General features: G+C 48.1%; 1 protein-coding gene across 1 annotated transcript in view; it reads left to right on the plus strand.

Annotated features, from left to right (window-relative positions):
* The window catches only part of NKPD1 (NTPase KAP family P-loop domain containing 1), a 38,535-nt gene extending 18,065 nt beyond the window's left edge, over positions 1-20,470 (plus strand). Inside the window, exons 3-4 of the mRNA XM_032798068.2 lie at positions 9,605-9,736; positions 18,765-20,470. Of these exons, the coding sequence (XP_032653959.2) occupies positions 9,605-9,736; positions 18,765-20,470 (1,838 nt within the window). The remainder of the gene's footprint in view (positions 1-9,604; positions 9,737-18,764) is intronic.
* The last annotated feature ends 451 nt before the right edge of the window (positions 20,471-20,921 follow it).

The raw sequence follows: 20,921 nt of genomic DNA on the forward strand, positions 1-20,921 counted from the left end.
AGATTTAAAGGGCCTGGAACTCCGTGGTGGCTGGAGCCTCAGGCCCTTTAATTTGCCCGTGAGTGCCAGGGACTCCCAGCCAGCTCTGCAGCTGGGAGCCCCAGGGTGATTTAAAGGCCCTGGGGCTCCCGGCCACAGCCGGCAGCCTACCCGTAAGGTCACACTGATTCTCAAGCTTTGGCTGACCACAGGCCCTGCTGAGCACACAGTCTGATCTCAAACAGAGCTGGTAAGAAGCACAGTTCAGGGTGCTCCCTGCCATGACCTGCCTGCACTGACAGCATTTGAAAGGCAAGGCCCCTCTGTGCAAAAATAAATCCTTCTGGGTTAGGCATTTAACACTCTGGCCAACCATGGCTCTGGCATGCCATTGTGGAAAAGAAGAGGGAGGAGAGTGAGAGGTTGGTGGCACTGGGGGCAGGGACGGCTCTCTGTATTTTGCCACCCCAAGCATGGCAGGCAGGTGGCTTTTGGAGGCACGCCTGCGGGAGGTCCACCGGTCCCGTGCCTTCGGCGTACCCGCCGCTGAATTACCGCCGAAGCCGCAGGACCGGCGGACCTCCCTCAGTCATGCCACCGAAGGCAGCCTGACTGCCACCCTCAGGGCGACCGGCAGGCCGCTTCACCGTGGCTTCCTGCCCCAGGCATGCACTTGGCATGCTGGTGCCTGGAGCCGCCCCTGACTGGGGGAGAAGAGAGACTGAGGGAATGTGGAAATAATAAATATAGGAAGAAAGAGCAGAAGAAGAAGATTTAAAAGGACAAATGTCACAGTCTGGCTAAAAATCACAATCTAGAGTGTTTTGCTTCTGTGCATAATCTGCATGCAATGTGAATGCACCATTCACAGGAACTCTGTGTTAATATGTCCACTTAGTCCCACTGTCTATGGCCAATGGGAGTTATGGGGTGGTGCCTGCAGGCAGAGCCAGCGTGCAGAGCTGCCTGGCCATGCCTCCACCTAGGAGCTGAGTGAGTGTGATGTTGATGCTTCTGGGGAACCCCCGTGGTAAGCGCCACCCAGACCCCGTCTCACCCCATCCTGTGCCCCAATTCCCTGCCCCCTCTCACATCCAAACTCCTTCTGCTACTGGGGGAGGGAGGCATAGTGGCCTGAGACTGTCCCAGCAGCAGCTGGGGTGACCTCAATTCCAGTCTCTCATGTCTAAGATTCAAACTGGAACAGGTGCAAAGAAGGGCTACTAGGATTATCAGAGGAGAGGAGACTCAAGGAGCTTGGCTTATTTAGCCTAACCAAATAAAGCTGAAGGGGGATAAGTTTGCTTTCTATAAATACATTAGAGCAGGCCTGCACAACTCGTAAAGTGGCGAGGGCCACATTACTCCAAAGAAAACAGCTGAGGGCCGAAACCTCCTGGCCCCGCAGAAACACCCCGCCCCAGGGCCACCCAGCCCTGCGGAAACAAACCCTACTTCCCCAGCGCTGCCCCACCAAAACAGCTGTGGGCCAAAACGGAAGGTTGGGGGTGGGGAGGTGATACTTTATTTTAAATCAACCAGGGGCTCCCAGCTGAAGATGTGGCTGGGAGCCCTCAGGGGCAAATTAAAGGGCCCGAGGCTCCAGTAGCTGGGGGAACCCAGCTGGGCCTGCTCTAGGTTTTTGCTGCCCCAAGTAAAAAACAATTTGGCTGCCCCCCATCCCACTCATTCAGCAGGAATTTTGGATGTGCACAGAACACAGACAGGATTGGTTCCCATATGGTTACAGAGCTGCAGTAAAGTGGAACAATTTTCAGCTTGTGTGATTGGAGGATATCTGGATGCATATTATAAGACTGTCCTCCATAAATGAGGAAAAGTTGAGGTGCCTTTATTATTCTTTTGTTCCACTCTTTCTTTCTATGGGGAATTTGCCAATGCAATATCACTGTCTTCCTTTTAAACAAACAAAAAGGCAATGGCTGTTGAAAATAGCAATTCCAGTCCTAATAACCACTGGAAGCATTTCTTGCTCAATTTTATCCTACTTTTTCTACAGCAAGTTACAGTGGATCAGTATATTTGATTTGGGAGAAATGAAGTAACAGCTGCCCAAACTGAGCTTGAGCACTCCTGAAATTTTGAGGTGTTCAAATCTGGAAGGCAGGTGCTGGGGGGGGGGGCTGTGGGCTCCACGGGGGAGGGTGGGGGGGGTCTCTGGAGGAGGTGGTCAGGGGACAAGGAGCTGTGGGGGTTGAATGAGTGGGGAGTTCTGAGGGTCCTGTCAGAAGACAGGGGTGTGGAGAGAGGATGGGGCAGGCAGGGAGCAGGTGGGATTGTATGGGTTGGGAGTTCTGGGGGTCCTGTCAGGAGCTGGGGTGCAGTTGGATAGGCATGGGAGTCCCAGGGGTTTATCAGGGGACAGGTAGGGGGTGGGGTCCTGGGGGGAAGTTGGGGGGTCTCAGGAGGGGGCAGTTGGGGACAAGGAGAAGGGAGGCTTAGATAGGTGCTGGGGTCCCAAGGGGCAGTTAGGGGCAGGGGTCTTGGGAGGGGGCAATCAGGGGACAAGGAGCAGCGACATTTAGATAGGGGGTGGGGTCCTAGGGGGCAGTTAGGGGCAGGGGTCCCAAGAAAGGGGTACCAGGGGACAAGGACCAGCGGTGCTTAGATAGGGGGTGCAGGTCCTGGGGGGCAGTTGGGGCAGGGGTCCAGGGAGGGGGTAATCAGCAGCCGCAGGCCGGGATTCAAAGAGCTCTGAGCTGTCGGTCACTGCAGGGAGCCCTGAGCCCTTTAAATCCCAGCCATGGTCCAGCCGCCGGAGTCGCCGCTGGGATTCAAAGGGCTCTGGGGTGCCTGAAGCCGCGGGGAGCCCTGAGCCCTTCAAATCCCAGCCGTGGCTGGGAATCTCTGCGGGCAGCCCAGAGCCCTCTGACTCCTGGCTGCGGCTGGGATTTAAAGGGCTCTGGGCTCCCCGCGGCTGGGATTTAAAGGGCTCTGGGCTCCCCACCGCTGCGGGCAGCCCAGAGCCCTCTGACTCCCGGCCGCAGCTGGTATTTAAAGGGCGCTCAGGGCTCCCCGCAGCTGCCGGCAGGCCAGAGCCCTTTGACTCCCGGCTGTGGCTGAGATTCAAAGGGTTCTGGGCTGCCTGCAGAGCGCCATGTGCAGGGGATTTAGAATCCCCCCACGGGCTGCACAGTGAGGCTCTGCGGGCCGCATGTCATGCAGGCCTGCTTTAAATCATGATTTGAGGACTTTAGTAACTAGAGGTTATAGGTCTATTACAGGAGAGGATGGGTGAGGTTCTGTGGCCTGTGATGTGCGGGAGGTCAGACTAGATGATTGCAATGGTTCCTTCTGGCCTTAAAGTCTTTGAGCTCCTGGAGTTACATTGGCATTTATGTTGGAATTATGTTGGTTTACATAGGAGGAAGATCTGGCCCTTTGACTCACTATTTATCTTTATTGTTTACTTTTTTGTAGGGCTGTCAATTAACTGCACTTAACTCAGGCGATTAACTCAAAAAAATTAATCGGAATTAAAAACATTAATTGCAATTAATCACAGTTTTAATTGCACTTGTTAAACAATAGAATACCAGTTGAAATGTTTTAAATATTTTTGGATGTTTTTCTACATTTTCAAAAATATTGGTTTAAATTACAACACAGAATAAAAAGTGCACAGTGCTCACTTTACGTTGTTTTTATTACAAATATTTGTACTGTAAAAATGATAAACAAAAGAAATAGTATTTTTCAGTTCACCTCATACAAGAATGGTAGTGCAATTTCTTTATCGTGAAAGTGCAACTTACAAATGAAGATTTTTTTTTTGCTATATAACTGCACCCAAAACAACGTAAAACTTTAGAGCCTACAAGTTCACTCAATCCTACTTCTTATCAGCCAGTTACTAGTTTAAACAAATCCGTTTACATTTACAGTAGATAATGCTGCTGGTTTCTTATTTTCAATGTCACCTGAAAATGAGAACAGGCATTAGCATGGCACTTTTGTAACCACATTGCAAGGTATTTACATGCCAGATATGCTAAACTTTCTGCTACTCACAAACAGAGAAGAATTGGTAGGGGAAGTAGATGTGGGTGGCAGCCTGGGCAGCAGTGACCATGAGATGGTCGAGTTCAAGATCCTGACAAAAGGAAGAAAGGAGAGCAGCAGAATACAGACCCTGGACTTCAGAAAAGCAGATTTTGACTCTCTCAAGGATCTGATGTTCAGGATCCCCTTGGAGGCTAATATGAGGGGGAAAGGAGTCCAGAAGAGTTGGCTGTATTTTAAAGAAGCCTTATTGAGGGTGCAGGAACAAACCATCCTGATGTGCAGAAAGAATAGCAAATATGGCAGGCGACCAGCTTGGCTTAACAGTGAAATCTTTGCTGAGCTTAAACACAAAAAGGAAGCTTACAAGAATGCATCTGAGGGTGCTGAGGGTGTTGGCTGATGTGATTGCAGAGCCATTGGCCATTATCTTTGAAAATTCATGGCAATTGAGGGAGGTTGGAAAAAGGTAATTATAGATTAAAAAAGGGAAGAAAGAGAACCCAGGGAACTATAGACCCAGTCCCCAGAAAAATTATGGAGCGGGTCCTCAAGGAATCCATTTTGAAGCATTTGGAGGAGAGGAAGGTGATCAGGAACAATCAAGATGGATTCACCAAGTACAAGTCATGCCTAACCAACTTGATTGCCATCTATGGTGAGATAATTGGCTCTGTGATATGGAGAAAGCGGTGGATGTGATATACCTTGACTTTAGCTCCCACAGTATTCTTGCCAGCAAGTTTTAAAAAGTATGGGTTGGATGAATGGACTATAAGGTGGCTAGAATGCTGGATAGATCATCGGGCTCAACGGGTAGTGATCAAGTGCTCGAAGTCCAGTTAGCAGTCGGTATCAAGCGAAGTGCCCCAGGGGTCGTTCGGGGGATGGTTTTGTTCAACAGCTTCATTAATGATCTAGATGATGGGATGGATTGCACCCTCAGCAAGTTCGCAGATGACACGAAACTTGGGGGAGAGGTAGATATGCTGGAGGGTAGGGATAGAGTCCAGAGTGACCTAGATAAATTGGAGGATTGGGCCAAAAGAAATCTGATAAGATTCAACAAGGACAAATTCAGAGTCCTGCCCTTAGGATGGAAGAATCCTGTGCACTGCTACAGGCTGGGGACCGATTAGCTAAGTGGCAGTTCTGCAGAAAAAGGACCTGGGGATTTCAGTGGACGAGAAGCTGGATATGTGGTGTGACAAAGTTCCTCCTCTACCTTGGTGGGTCCTGCACTTATTGGTGGATTTGCTCACCTCACAGATTCACCCTGTGAGTCGGAAAACAGCCCAGAGACCTTCCCCTCTGGTAGAAGCCACAGTCCAGGTCAATTCCTCCTGTGTTTGATCAGGAGTTGAGAGGTTTGGGGGGAACCTGGGCCCGCCCTCTACTCCAGGTTCCAGCCCAGGGCCCTGTGGACTGCAGCTGTCGATAGTGCCTCTTGGTACAATTGCGCAACAGCTACAACTCTCTGAACTACTTCCCCATGGCCTCTTCCCAACACCTTCTTTTTCCTCACCACCAGACCTTCCTCCGGATATCTGATAACGCTTATACTTCTCAGTCCTCCAGCAGTATGCCTACTCACTCTCATCTTCTTGCATGCCTCTTGCTCCCAGTTCCTCGCACGCACTTCCTCTCCTCTGGCTTCCTGGCTCCCTTTGGCCTGACTGAAGTGAGCCCTTTTATAGCATCAGAGGGGCCTTAATTAGAGTCAGGTGTTTAACCTGCCTCACCTGACTCTTAGCAGGTTAATTGGAGTCAGGTGTTCTCATTAGCCTGGAGCAGATCCTGCTCTGGTCACTCAGGGAACAGAAAACTGCTAATCGAGTGGCCAGTATCTCTCCCTTCTACTACTCTGCTGTTCCCAACTGGCCTGGGTCTATCACAGTGGATATATGGCTAATGGCATATTAGGTTGCATTAGTAGGAGCTGTTCTCAGTGGTGGCAGAAGACAGAACAAGGAGTAATGGTCTCAAGTTGCAGTGGGGGAGGTTTAGGTTGGATATTAGGAAACACTATATCACTAGGAGGGTGGTGAAGCACTGGAATGGGTTACCTAGGGAGGTGGTGGAATCTCCATCCTTAGCGGTTTTTAAGGTCAGACTTGACAAAGCCCTGGCTGGGATGATTTAGTTGGTGTTGTCCTGCTTTGAGCAGAGGATTGGACTAGATGACCGCCTGAGGTCTCTTCCATCCCTGACCTTCTATGATTCATATGCTACTTCGTGCTTCGGCCACCATTCCAGAGAACATGCTTCCATGCTCATGACACTCATTAAAACAATAATGTGTTAATTACATTTTGACTGAACTCCTTGGGGGTGTATCTTATGTCTCCTGCTCTGTTTTACCCACATTCTGCCATGTATTTCATATTATTGAAGTCTCAGATGATGACCCAGCACATGTTGTTTTAAGAACACTTTCACTGTAGATTTGACAAAATACAAAGAAGGCACCAATGTGAGATTTCTAAACATAGCTACAGCACTTGACCCAAGGTTTAAGAATCTGAACTGCCTTCCAAAATCTGAGAGGGACGAGATGTAGAGCATGCTTTCAGAAGTCTTAAAAGAGCAACACTGTGATGCGGAAACTACAGAACCCGAACCACCAAAAAAGAAAATCAGCCTTTCTGCTGGTAGTATCTGACTCAGATGATGAAAATGAACATGCGTTGGTCTACACTGCTTTGGATTGTTATCAAGCAGAACCTGTCATCAGCATGGATGCATGTCCTCTGGAATGGTGGTTGAAGCATGAAGGAACACATGAATCTTCAGTGCATCTGGCACGTAATTATCTTGTGACGCCAGCTACAACAGTACCATGTGAACACCTGTTCTCACTTTCAGGTGACATTGTAAACAAGAAGCGGAGAGCACTATCTCCTGCAAATCTAAACAAACTTCGTTGTCTGAGTGACTGGCTGAACAAGAAATAGGACTAAGTGGACTTGTAAGCTCTAAATGTTACATTGTTTTATTTTTGAATACAGTTATTTTTTGTACATAATTCTACATTTGTAAATTCAACTTTCATGATAAAGAGATTGTATGAAGTAAATTGAAATATACTATTTATTTTGTTTTTACAGCATAAATATTTGTAATCAAAAATAACTATAAGTGTGATTGTGATTAATTTTTTTAATCACTTGACAGCCCTACTTTTTTGCTTTTCGCTCATGTTGAACAATCTCATTGTAGCTTTTAGTCAGTTTCACATTCTCATTTGTATGCATTTGCAAAAGGCTCTTGACTTTGAGTGACAACCCTGCTAGGGAAAGTTTAATTCCACAGTAAAACCCTGTTTGCACAGGAAGTAAAGAAAGACAGTATGGAAATCATTCTACTTACTTTAAATGGTTTAAAACGTTGTTTTTATAAACCCTAACTGTGGGGCCCAAAGTGACCTGTCTGAGAAGGAATTGAATTTGGCAAAGAGAAGCAGAGGGAAGGAACACAATACATATTTAAAATAAAAACAAATGTTGGAAGGGTGTAACTTGCCTTAGCAGAGGAAGCAAAGAGGGATTGGGTTTGGAATGAAAGGTTTTTAGTTGACATTAATTTGAATTGTTTTAGTTATTAAATAGCCAGCTGTTAAAGTGTCGCTCTGCTTTGAATAGAGACTGTAATGATAGAGGCATTGTGCTTCATCTTCATTGTCCAAGTGCTTCTCTATATACAAAGTGATAAAGCAGGGGTCCCCAGTGCGGTGCCCGGGGGCAGCATGGCACCTGCGGGGGCATCTAAATGCAGCCGCATCCTGGCTGGCGGTGGAGTATCCGCCAAAATGCTGCCGAATTTCTGTGGTGTTTGGGCAGCAACGCCTCTCGATGACGTCACTTGTGGGCAGCAAGTGACGGCATCGAGAGGCATCGCCGCTGAAACACTGCAGAAATTCGGCAGCGACGCCTCTTGATGACACCACTTGCCACCAACAAGCGATGTTATCGAGAGGCGTCGCCACTGAAATGCTGCAGAAATTCAGTGGCATTTCGGTGGGTGCTCCACCACCGCCACAGTCCTTCATCTGGTGCTCGCCAGACGAAAAGGTTGGGGACCACTGTGATAAAGGGTATGTCTACAGTAGCTGCCGCATCGGCGGGTAGTAATTGATCTATCAGGGATCGATGTATCGCGTCTCGTCTAGTCACTATTTAGAGTGGAACGGCATATTAAAACAACACAGATTTCTTCTCCCCCATTCATGGGAGAATTCCAGCAGATACACAACAGATACATAACTCATATATCAGAGGGGTAGCCGTGTTAGTCTGGAACTGTAAAAAGCGACAAAGAATCCTGTGGCACCTTGTAGACTAACAGGCATATTAGAGCATAAGCTTTTATGGCTGAATACCCACTTCGTTGGATGCATGTAGGGGAAATTTCCAGAGGCAGGTATTTATATTTATACCTGCCTCTGGAAATACCTGCCTCTGGAAATTTCCACTACATGCATCCAACAAAGTGGGTATTCACCCATAAAAGCTTATGCTCTAATACGTCTGTTAGTCTATAAGGTGCCACAGGACTCTGTCACTTTTTATAACTCACAGAGTTTCTATAAGTTGTATAAAAGAATCAAAGATCGTTCAAAGTCCTTTCCCTGTCTGTGGTGATCAATAGTTGTTCATTACAACAGATGTTCATTTTTAGATTTAAATAACCTCAGTAAATGCTTTGTAAACAAAGATCTCTGTACCCAGGCTGTCTGCCTAGGCAGGGCACAGGGATCAGCTCCAAAGTTCACTCTATCCCAGAAAGCAAACAAGGCTTCCAAGGAACAACACACCTGCTAAATTCATAGCTCTGAGGCCCAGGGCATATGGGTTTAAGCAAACTCTGCAGAGCTGCTGCACAGCCATCGCCTATGCGTGGCCTGGTGGGGAGGATTCCTCCCACAGGGCCAGATTCTCTTCTGCATCCAGCTTATGTTGGGCACAGCAGCAGTGGGAGCTGTCAAGGAGCCAGCTCACCGATCCTCAGCCCAGGCCCATTTTAGTGCAGCCCACTGGTTGTGGCTCCCTAGAGACTATCCACCACCTGGGGATTTGTGCTCTTGCCACTCTCCCTGCCTGCCCCTCCTTGCAACTGACATGCCTTCTGCACAGGGGGCTCCAGGGAGGGAGGTAGAGGAGACAGCTGTACCAGCTCTGCCTACTGGCAGCTCCTCCAGCTGAGGAGTTACTGGCTATTTCTGCTCCCGTTGCACTGCTTGGGCACTGAAAAAGAGTTCCGCAGACCAGAGACTTTGGCCTGAAACATGTATCCTCTCAGCAATGGGCTACTTGGCTGATTAGCAGGTGCTGAGCTGAGGATCCTGAAGGATGAGCTAAAAACATTTGTTGTTCTAAAGAAAGAGTAAAATGTGTCCCTGGAAAAAGTTTGCTGCGTGGAGCTTATGCTAATAAAGAGACTGAGAACAGGGTCACAGCCACTGGCCCTGTGCATTCCCAAGAGCTCTCCCACATCCTGTCCAGCCCAACCACTCCTGTCAAACAGCCAAACAGATTGGTGGGGGAGGGCGGGGGCAGCAAATATGTTTATTTCTCTGTGTTTATGGATGCCTCCTCTTCCCCAGATTTTCTGACTGAAGATGATATTTATTGCTGCTGCCTCTCCAAGACCCTGCTCCACACCTCTACGCCCGTGACCATCGGCTTCTACTGTCCCGTTGGGAGCCGTTTTAATTCGCTGCTTGATAAAATAACAGGTGGGCTCAGGGATGCTTTGAGGTTTCCCCAGGCAGGAGAACTGGCGCTGTCAGACAGGCTAGAATACCGAGGAGGCACTGAGTGCAGCATGGCAGGCTGGCATGAGACAGGCTGCTGGGGGTAGTGTGACCCCAGACACAAAGTGTGAAAAATTGAGACAGCGGGTGGTAGGTAATAGGAGTCTATATAAGAAAAAGACCCAAAAATAGGGACTGTCCCTATAAAATCGGGACATCTGGTCACCCTAGCTGGGGGGGAGAGAGAGAGAAGAACACCAGTATTCTCCCGCCTAGCCCGGCAGTGAACAGGTCATTGCATGGTGCAGCCTGGGACCTGTACCTGATCCACAGCAGGGCACTGTGAGTGCTATGGGATGCCAGCTCCGAGGTGGCTGGTAGCACACCCAGAGGCAAGCGCAGTGAGTGATCCAAGCAAGGGGTTCTACAGGCCCCAGTACTTAGGGGGTTCCCTAGACCATGTGCATGCTGCAAGTCAGAGCGAGGACATTGCACTGGGACTCTGGGCACAAAGGTGCTATTGCCCCGGGCACGATGGCTTTACCTTACAAATGAAACATGATAAACTCAGCACATGTCAGGCCCTGGCACAATCCCTTGCGACTTCCGTCAGAGTCATTTTCCCTGATGCCCTCCTCCTGCTCAGAGCTGGTCTCTGCATCCTGCTGCAGCTAGTGCTGGGCACTGGCCCCTCTCAGCAGCAGCATGTCTCAGCCTAGCCCCCATGTCCTCCAGTCCCACCTCCAATGCTGTAGGTTACCCAGCCATTTCCTTCAAGACCAGCTGCTCCTGCTGTACACAGTCGCCAACCCCCTGTTCAGCCCAGCTCCCCGCCCCACCCCTGACCCTTCCCATCCTTTGGAGATTATGGAGGCCTCTAATGGGCAAATGGTAAACAATGGGTTAAAAGGGTAGTATCCAGTCATGGGTGGCGGGTGAAACAGTTGTTGGGACAAGCTAGCTCCTGGCCCCTCCCCTTCTGCCTGAGTCCCCTCCCCCTCCTCTCTGCTCTCCCTCCCTCACTGGAGCCCAGAGCACTCCACTGTGGATGCACCTGCCCTCCCGCCCCAGCCCTGGGCCATCTGAGCACTGCAGCCCCAGAGTGCCAGGGGCATCCCTGGTGCCCACAGCCCCAGAGTTTTGGGTGGGCAGCACATGAGTGGGGCCACACCAGGCTGTTTGGGGAGGATCAGCCTCCCCAAGCCTAGGATAGCTGCCACCCATGTGCCCAGTGATGTGTTGGCAGACTCATTACCCTACCAAAGGTGCCCCAGCTCGAACAACTTCTGGTCTGGTGTAACACGTTGTTCTCAGGCTGGCCAATACAAAATCTTTGTACCGATTCAACTACAGTAGAACCTCAGAGTTATGAACACCTTGGGGATGGAGGTTGTTTGTAACTGAACAAAAGGTTCCTTCAAAAGTTCATTGATTTAATACAGCTTTGAAACGTTAATATGCAAAGTAAAAATGCTGCTTTTCCTTTATTTTACAGTAGTTTACGTTTAACACAGTACTGTGCAGAATTAGCCTTTGTTGTTGTTGTTGTTGGTCGCGGCTGCTGCCTGACTGCATACTTCTGGTTCCAAATGAGGTATGTGGTTGTCTGCTCAGTTCGTACTCTGGTGTTTGTAACTCTGAAGTTCTACTGTCTATTGGTTTTGAAAGTGTCCATAATAGTGAAACTTATTTCAGTAAACAGAAGTTATATATTTATATCAGTGTAACTGAGGCCATGCTGGGGGAAGTATCGATATACTTATATCCATTTCTAAAGGAAGTATTGCTGCTTTTTCTGTATCAGTTTCTTCATTGGTTATAGCTTATTTTTACCAAAATACACACTACCAATATAAACGCTTTTAATCAGCTACCAAGTCACCTTTCAAAATGGGACTTAGGCTCCTCGGACCAGATTTCCAAAGCTATTTAGGCACCTAAAGATGCAGATAGGCTGCTAGCCCCAAATTTTTAAAGATATTTAGTAGGACTGTCAATTAATTGCAGTTAACACACACAATTAATGCAAAGCAAATTAACTAGATTAAAAAATAGTTGCAGTTGATTGTAGTTTTAATCACATTGTTAATAATAGAACAGCAACTTGAATTTATTATAAATATTTTGGATGTTTTTCCATATTTTCAAATATATTGATTTCAGTTACAACACAGAATGCAAAGTGCACAGTGCTCGCTTTATATTTTATTTGTTGTTACAAGTATTTGCACTGTCAAAAAGAGAAACAAAAGAAGTAGTTCTCAATTTACCCCATGCAAGTACTCTAATGTAATCTCTTTATCATGAAAGTGCAACTTATAAACGTAGAATTTTTTCTAGATAACCGCACTCAAAAACAAAACAGGGTGAAACTTTAGAGCTAATGCTGCCCACTTCCACCATTTTGAAGCACTTGGAGGAGAGGAAGGTGATCAGGAACAGTTAACATGGATTCACCAAGGGCAAGTCATGCCTATTCAACCTGATTACCTTCTATGGTGAGATAACTGACTGTGGATATGGTGAAAGCAGTGGATGTGATATATCTTGATTTCAGTAAATGTTTTGATACGCTCTCCCACAGTATTCTTTCCAGCAAATTAAAAAAGTATGGATTGGATGAATGGACTATAAGGTGGATAGAAAGCTGGCTAGATTGTCAGGCTCAACGAGTAGTGATCAACGGGCTTGATGTCCAGTTGGCAGCCATATCAAGTGGAGTACCCCTGAGGTCGGTCCTGGCCAGAGCCGCCCGGGAGAGGAGGTGGGGGGAAAGGGGGGCAATTTGCTCCAGGACCCACAGGGGCCCCACAAGCCCTGTTTGAGAATCCCTTCGCTGGGTAGAGACGCCTTTTTAATTTTTACGCACCCGGTGGCGAAAATGATCAGGGAGCTGGGGCACATGACTTACGAGGGGAGACTGAGGGAACTGGGCTTGTTTAGTCTGCAGAAGAGTGAGGTGGGATTTAATAATAGCCTTCAACTACCTGAAGGGAGGTTCCAAAAAGGATGGAGCTCGGCTGTTCTCAGTGGTAGCAGATGACAGAACAAGGAGCAATGGTCTCAAGTTGCAGTGGAGGAGATCTAGGTTGGATATTAGGAAACACTATTTCACTAGGAGGGTGGTGAAGCACTGGAATGAGTTACCTAGAGAGGTGGTGGAATTTCCATCCTTAGAGGTTTTTAAGGCCTGGCTTGGCAAAGCCCTGGCTGGGATGATTTAGTTGGTGTTGGTCCTGCTTTGAGCAAGGGGTTGGACTAGATGACCTCCTGAGGTATCTTCCAGCCCTAATCTTCTATGGCCTTATCTACACTTGCAGATGTAGAGTGCCGGGAGTTAAACCAGCCCTCGGAGACAGCAGCAGGAAAAGTGCTTCCATGTGTTCACATTGACAGCTGCAAACGCAGTGGCATGGCCACATTTGCGGCACTTTCAGCAGCATTTGGAGTGGTGCATTATGGGCAGCTAACTCGCAGAGCACCTCTACCCATTCTGTCGCTGAGGCTTGTGGGAAGAGGGTGAGGGGGCGTGAGGCATCCTGGGTCCTGTCCCAATGTCCTTGATGCATCGCTTTGCATCCCAGAAATCCCTATGCTTCCATCCACATTTGGCATCATCTTTCAATGTTTTTTGTACTGCATGCTCTGTGTTCCCTTTCGGTCTGCGGAAATGGATCCTGAACTGCTGAGGAATATGCTGATGGGTCTCGCCAGCATGTCACGTTTGGCAGTCGAGTTACTCCTTAAGCTACAAAGTGACAGTGAGGAGTCTGACGATGATGTTGACATGCGTAATGCATACGACACAAGATTGCTTGTGGCATTCACGGACATGCTCTCCATCATGGAACACCGCTTTTGGGCTTGGGAAGCAAGCACTGAGTGGTGGGATCACATCATCATGCAAGTCTGGGATGACGAGCAGCAACTGCGGAACTTTCGTATAAGGAAAGTCACTTTCATGGGACTGTGTGCTGAGCTCACCCCCACCCTGCAGCGCAAGGACACGAGATTGAGAGCTGCCTTGATGGTGGAGAAGCAGGTGGCTATTGCAATCTGGAAGCTGGCAACTTCAGACAGCTACTGATTGGTTGCTAACCAGTTTGGAGCGGGCAAGTTTACCGTTGGAATCATGTTGATCAAGTGTGCAGGGCCATTAATTGCATCCTGCTCAGAGGAACCATGACTCTGAGCAATTGTGGCTGGCTTTGCACAAATGGGTTTCCCTAATTGCAGAGGGGCAATAGATGGGACGCATATTCCAATTCTGGCATGAGACCACCTTGCCTCCGAGTACAAAAATCGGAAGGAGTATTTCTTGATGGTTCTCCACATGCTTGTGGATCACCATGGTGTTTCATGGACATTAACTCAGGCTGGTCTGGCAAGGTACATGACACATGCGTCTTTCAGAACACTGGCCTGTTCAGGAAGCTGCAAGCCGGGACTTTCTTCCTGGACCAGAAGATCACTGTAGGGGAAGTCGAAATGCCCACTGTGATCCTTGGAGACCCAGCCTACCCTTTAATGCCATGGCTCATGAAAACATACACAGGGAGCCTTGACAACAGCAAGGAGTGATTCAACATCAGGCTGAGTCAGTGCAGAATGACTGTTGAGTGATTTTGGCCATTTAAAAGCCTGCTGGTGCTGTCTGTATGGGAGGTTGGATCTGGCCGATGACAACATCCCTACGGTTATAGCTGTGTGGTGTACCCTCCATAATATTTGTGAAGGAAATGGTGAAAGCTTCACTCAGGCATGGACCTTGGAAGTTCAACACCTGGAGGCTGAATTTGAACAGCCAGAGACCAGGACTATTAGAAGGGCCCCGCACGGGGCTGTAAGGATTAGGGATGCCTTGAGGGAGCAATTCGATGCTGAAAGCCACTAGTAATGTTTGGTGCCCTGCACAGGAGTAAAGTGCGGTGGTTCCAATGTTAGTAGGCATCTGTGTTTGCTATGTATGATGCACTGACTAGCAGTGCCTGTTGCTTTCCTGGGCTATGCTATCTTTTAGTTAATGTAGTAAAGAATGTTTCCAAAACCAAAAAAATCATTTATTGAAAAGAAACACAATGGCTAGAGAAACACACATGGCATGACACATCTGTGCTGTGTGGGAAAAGAGAAGAGGGCTGGGTGGGGAACGGAACAATCACAGACTTGCGTATATCCTGTTATTGTATTCAGCCTTCCTGTCTGGAGTGTCGTCCAATGAGTGCTGCACTTCAGGCTGGCTAAAATGCATGGTGATGGGGGTTGAGTGCAGTGGCTAAGGGTCATAGTTTGCAGGGGTGGGCGGTGAAGCTACAGGTTTTGGAAGCAGCTGGTGGCGATGAGACCCCGGATGTTGGGGAAAGTGGGTTGGCAGTGACGTGGGAAAGAGTTTTGGGATAAGAGCTGCAGGGTAAGGGGGCAGCTGGACCTCAAGGTTCCATTTGTAAAGCCAAAATGCAGCATTTAACAGAGGCAGCACTGTTATCACTAGACAGAGCAATGATTCGGCCGAACTTAAAGACAAGCACAGTGCACACAATAACACAAACTGCCTGTCCCAAGGCGAGCACACATTACCTACAAGAGTCCCGAAATGGTGAGTAACCACAGGGGCAAGAGAGACTGATTGTTCCAGGACTGTACTGTTCTCTGTGATCCTGTGCCTTGGGGAGAGCCAACAGCTGCAGGGGGCCCCTATACTGAACACTGCCCCACATTTTCCACAGGATGGGTTTGTCCTGGAAGATATCTCATTGCTGAGAGTGACCTGGGAAGCAAGGGAGGGTCTTCTACTACCATGCGGTTTCGGCCCTGGCCCATATGCAGCTTGCCTGTGTGCAGCAATGGTCCCCCCACCAGTCACAGCGCGGACATGTTAGCCTCACTGGAACAAGGAGTACGGTAGCTCTGCCAAGGAACCTGTGCAAGCGGATTGCCCAGCTTCTGCATGAAACCTTCGATGAGCTCACTGAGGCCGATTACTGCAATGTGAGAGACAACACTAACGCCCTATTAGGCATCTAGGCATGCATGCAGCCCTAACCCTTGTCAGGGACTCTAACCCAGATGGCAAAGTTCGTTGTCTGACTGTGAGAGAGACAGGCAACACCAGCAATATCCGATCAAAAGTTCTTTATTGACAAGTGCACGCATCAGTAGAGAGCAGCTCGTCTCCAGAGAGAACCAGCCTGCTCTTTACATCTTAGTATAAACCTATACAGACAGTTCCGTCGCGTCATAAATTATTCACTGGAGCAACCCACCCCCTTCTTCTAACAACTAGAAACTAGACACTTTTAGTATACATGTTTTCCAGCATTAGGTGATTAACAATATCTTAGCAAGCACCAGAAGTTAGGAATGTAGGGGAGTTAAAATGAAACACAGGAGTGAAACAGGGAGGCTGGATTTCTTATCAGTTCTTTCAAAGGAACTGTTCCTAACCAGCACAGTTGGTACTATACCAGGAATGCAGCCCCTCATTATTTTTTCCCAGCGCTTGGTGAGACATGCTGCTTCTCAGTTCTTTTCCACTCAGGGATTACCCACAAACCTCTGTTAGCCTGACTTTGGTCAGGTTGGCATACCTGGTTTTGTCTGCTATATCTTTATTCAGGCCTAACACCCTCCTCGCCCCAACAGCCTGAACACAACTCCCTTCTCAAAATAAAAGCTGTTTACCAGGCACCTCTTCTGCTGTTTGTTCTTCCCCAAGCACCGTCCGCTGCAGCTGGCTACCTTCCTCCTGGCTTGAAAACAGCTCCTGGTCACAGGCATCTAGGGATGCTGGGCCATCCTCTGGCTTTGGGCCCCTGTCCTCCTCAGCACCCTTGCTCCCGCTTTCCACCTCCTGCCTTGTTGCACTCCAGGCTGCCACTGCCTTTGAAGTGTCCATGGTGCTCTTCGGAGTGGAGGTGAGGTTGCCCCCAAGTATCTCGTCCAGCCTTTTGTAGAACCGCCAAGCCATGGGGGCAGCACTGGAGCGGCAGTTTTCCTCCTGCGCTTTGTGGTAGGCTTTCCACAGCTCCTTCACTTTAACCCCGCACCGCACTGCATCCTGGTCATGCCCTCTTTCTATCATGGCACTTGATATCTGCCCGTAGGTATCGTAATTCCTATAGGTGGAGTGCAGCTGGGACTGGACAGCTTCCTTCCCTCAAACACTGATGAGGTCCAGCACCTCACCATTGCTCCATACTGGGGATCGCCTGGCATGTGGAGGGATGGTCACCTGGAAAGATGCGCTGAGAGCACTCCACACCTGGCTGAGCAAACAGGAAGGGGACTTTCAAAATTCCCAGATAATTTAAAGGGCAGGTCTGACTGCTGGTCATCTGAGGACAGGGCAGTAGACTTCAAAGTGATGACCAAAGTGGCTAGAACAGGCATTGTGGGACACTTCCTGGAAGCCGATCAGAGTACATTAATAGACCAGGGCGTCCACACTGGGGTGCAGAAAGTTCTATGCTCCTCGTGGAGGTGGATTACCAGGGGTGCTCCAGCCGCGGAGTCTGGGCACTCTACGTGCCAGTGTGGACACCTCAGGAGTTAGGGTTCCTGGGGATGATTTAATGCGCTCCAACTTGCAAGTGTAGACAAGGCCTATGAGTCTATGATTCTTATTTACAGTGTCACCTGAAAGTGAGAACAGGCGTTCATACGGGCACTGTTGTAGCTGGCTTGCACGCTATTTACGTTCCAGATATGCTAAACGTTTGTATGCCTCTTCGTGCTCCCACACACAGACAGCTAGTGAGCGCGCTTGGTTAGGTTAGTGCTGTCATGTTCTTCCTGCCCAGATAGAAAAGTTCAGGGATGTTGCAATCTCTGACAAGGGGGCTGAACAGAGAGAGCAGGTTACTCAGACACTTCACATGAGGATTGTAATACATAACTATAAGTCCCCCAAACACCCTGTTATAAGAGTCAGGTGACAATCACAGCCGCTAATCTCTCTGGGTTTTTCAGTGATTTTTATTTCAACCTACTATACTCTGCAAATTCTCTGTTTTCATTTATATAAACGAACTGTGTTCTGCCTTCTTCACTGCCAGGATCCCCATGAAAACTACTGGGCAGCTGCCTTCCAGCAATCTGTCCCCAAACATATCACATTTCAACAGCAAAGACAGGAGCTCATCCCATCATTCTCACCTGAATAAAATGCACATTTCAGAGCTATATGGGGCCACAGAAATGCTATGCTGGGACCCAGATCCTGGAGACTTCCAAGTCTTTCCATTTTCACCCAGGCAAATACTCATTGCAGTCCAAGGCCCCTGGATCTCACACATTACATGCAATTTCCTCAAAAGCAAAACAAGTAAGTTAAATATTAAATAAGCCTCCATTAAAACTCCAGAAAGTCAGGAAACACTGTAGTTAAGATTCCAGCATCAAAGTTAATTCAGCTACTTTGCACAGCTGTGAACTGAACACAATGTCCCAGGGACAGCTGCATCAAACCCATGTCCCCTTGATCTGTAGTGTGATTCTTTGCGTATGCTGCCCACCACATCTGCAATGGTCTCTTCTGCTGCCTTAGAACATTTCAACCTCCTGTCTAATTTGCTGCCCACTGCCACGCACCAACCCTTTTTGTCACCCTTGGAGCATATGTGTTTGGGATAATTTCCCTGGGATGCACTGGCTGCATCTTTCAAGCTGAATCCATTTTATTTTTTCTGCCTCTTCTCCAAATCTCTCTAGGTCCCTTCATGTTATTTCTCTGGCCTCCAAGTTTGCAGAACCTCCCAGTTTAAAATCATCTGCCTTTTTTTCTAATATGCAATTTATCCCCTTTCTCGGGATCATTAATAAAGATGTTAAATGAAGTAAGCCCAAAGCTAGCCCAGATCCCTATGGCACCCTATTAAACAGTTTATTTCAGAGACCCAGTAAGACAACAAATCAGGGCCACATCACCTGTTTGGAAGGGCCTCCCCACCTCCCCTTAATGCGACACACTGCCATGCAGCAAGGTAACCAGTTGTTTTTTCTGCTTCTCCAGCTTGCATGCTCAAAGAATCCGTTCAGAGGGAAGAAGAGGAGCTGAGAAAATCACACCAAAAGCCAAGACGACCTGAAGGTTGGGGCTATTTTCGTCTCCTGTGGTATCTGCTCTTCTACCAGCCAGTGATCACTGAAGTCCACCTTAGGAGGGAGAACATTCAGTTCCTCTTCATCAGGTTTAGTGCTTGGCAATATGCTGGCAGCGATAAGCTGTGGGCAGGGCTGGTCACCACGCTGTGTCAAAGCATCCGCAAGCACTTCGGTGCCCTGCCTTTGAGCTTTTACCACGTGATGGGGAAAAGGCCCAGATTTGCCTCTGGCTTTAGCCAAGACGAATGGCTCCTCAACAAACGGACCTGCCTTTCCTTAGGAGGCCTCGTGTTTGTCCTAGTGGCTGGCGTAAGCCTGCTCTCAGTGGCGATCTTTGTTCCAGGAATAAAAGACAGCAGTGCATTAAAGGTCATTGGCAGTGCTACCACCGGCCTGTCTGGATCAGGAATATTAGTGACTGTTTTCTCTGTGGTTAAGAACATGGTTATCAGCCAGAAGCAGAAAATTGAGAAGATGACAGACAGCGAGAAGTTTAGCAGTCACCTTGGCTTCATGAGTCAAGTGAAGAAGGAAATCGAGATGCTGACCAGCTTTGTGTATTATATGGAGATCTTTGAGAGACGGCGGCTGCGCATAGTGTTGGAGATCACCAGTTTGGATATGTGCTACCCAGAGAGGGTTGTTGGGGTTTTGAATGCAATAAACACTTTGCTCTCGGACACTAACGCCCCATTCATTTTCATCCTGGTGATAGATCCCAGCATCATTGCACCATGTTTGGAACAAACCAGCTGCATGAAAGGAATGGCCGACAATGGGTACCTGTTCCTGAACCGCACAGTGACTTTGCCTTTTTCAATACCAGAGATGGGCACAAAGTCCAAACTGCAGCATTTGCAGGATGCTGTCCAGAGCCGGGAGGACCTGATGTACAAAATCATCACAAAAAACATGGAAAGAGGAGTCAGGAACGTAAAGGGGAAGATGATAAAGCTGGTAGATATGGAGACGTCCAGTGAAATGGACCAAAGCCAAATCGATGCTCAAGCTGTGAGGTATATTCATGAAGCATTTCATGCTCTGCACAATGACACTGATTGTCTCTATAAATACATCCCAGACAGCATTATTCAAATGAAAAGGGTAGTCAACACAATTCCCATCACTATCAGACTCATGCTGCAGCAGAACATTATGAGACATACAATGTCTCCAAGGTCCGTGGCTGCATGGGTGGTCATGGCTAATCAATGGCCATGCCGCTTGAGTTGGGTGTTGCAGTGCCTTGAGGACAGGCAGCAGATTCAACCAACGGAGGAATTCAGGAACCAGTCCTTATGGGGAATCTTCGTGGAAAACTGTAAAGAGCTGTACTCCATGCACAAAGTCCTCCAGAATATCCTGGCCTTGGATGGGGACCCTGAACTCTTTGGGAATTTTTTGTCTAATGATTTTCCTTTCACAGTACAGGAGGCCAACACCTTTCTAAAGTCCACAATCAATCTGGACCATTCAATAAGGCATAAATTGGGACTACTACGAGGAGTTAATTCACTGAATAAGGCAAATGATACAAGCGTAACTAAGTCTTCAGTTAAGACTGTCCAGGTGTCTACGGGTGTGCAGTGCTCTGGTATTGAGGAGTGCAGTTAAACAATTGAAAAGACTTCAGTTATTTGCCTTAGAAAGGAAAAAAGGAAGAAGTTACCATCTATAAACTATTGAATGATTCAGTGAAAATCAGTCTGGTGCTTCTACTGACTAAATTTGCAGCTACCCTCGCCTAGGTAGTTAAGTCAAAAGTACTTAAATGCTGCCACCTCTCCTGTTTGAGGGTACACAGTGCTTATCTGAGCCAAAGAAAGCCAAAGTCTTCATTTTTAAGAGAGTCTCAGCCTGGCCTCTGACATTGCAGGCCCAGATCATTATGGCTTCATCTCAGCACAGCGATTCTAACTACCTGCTTGCTGGCTGCAGTCACATAGCTAAAGCTAACATTTTGGGGGGGGGAGGGGGCTCAACTTTAGTTGTTTTAAGCTGGGGCACCCAAACCTTGAGGCAGCAAAAGTCAGGGCCCATTTTTTAAAACTTTTCCCTAAATATT

Source organism: Chelonoidis abingdonii, chromosome 11 (assembly GCF_003597395.2).
Source record: "Chelonoidis abingdonii isolate Lonesome George chromosome 11, CheloAbing_2.0, whole genome shotgun sequence".
Lineage (NCBI taxonomy): Eukaryota > Metazoa > Chordata > Testudines > Testudinidae > Chelonoidis > Chelonoidis abingdonii.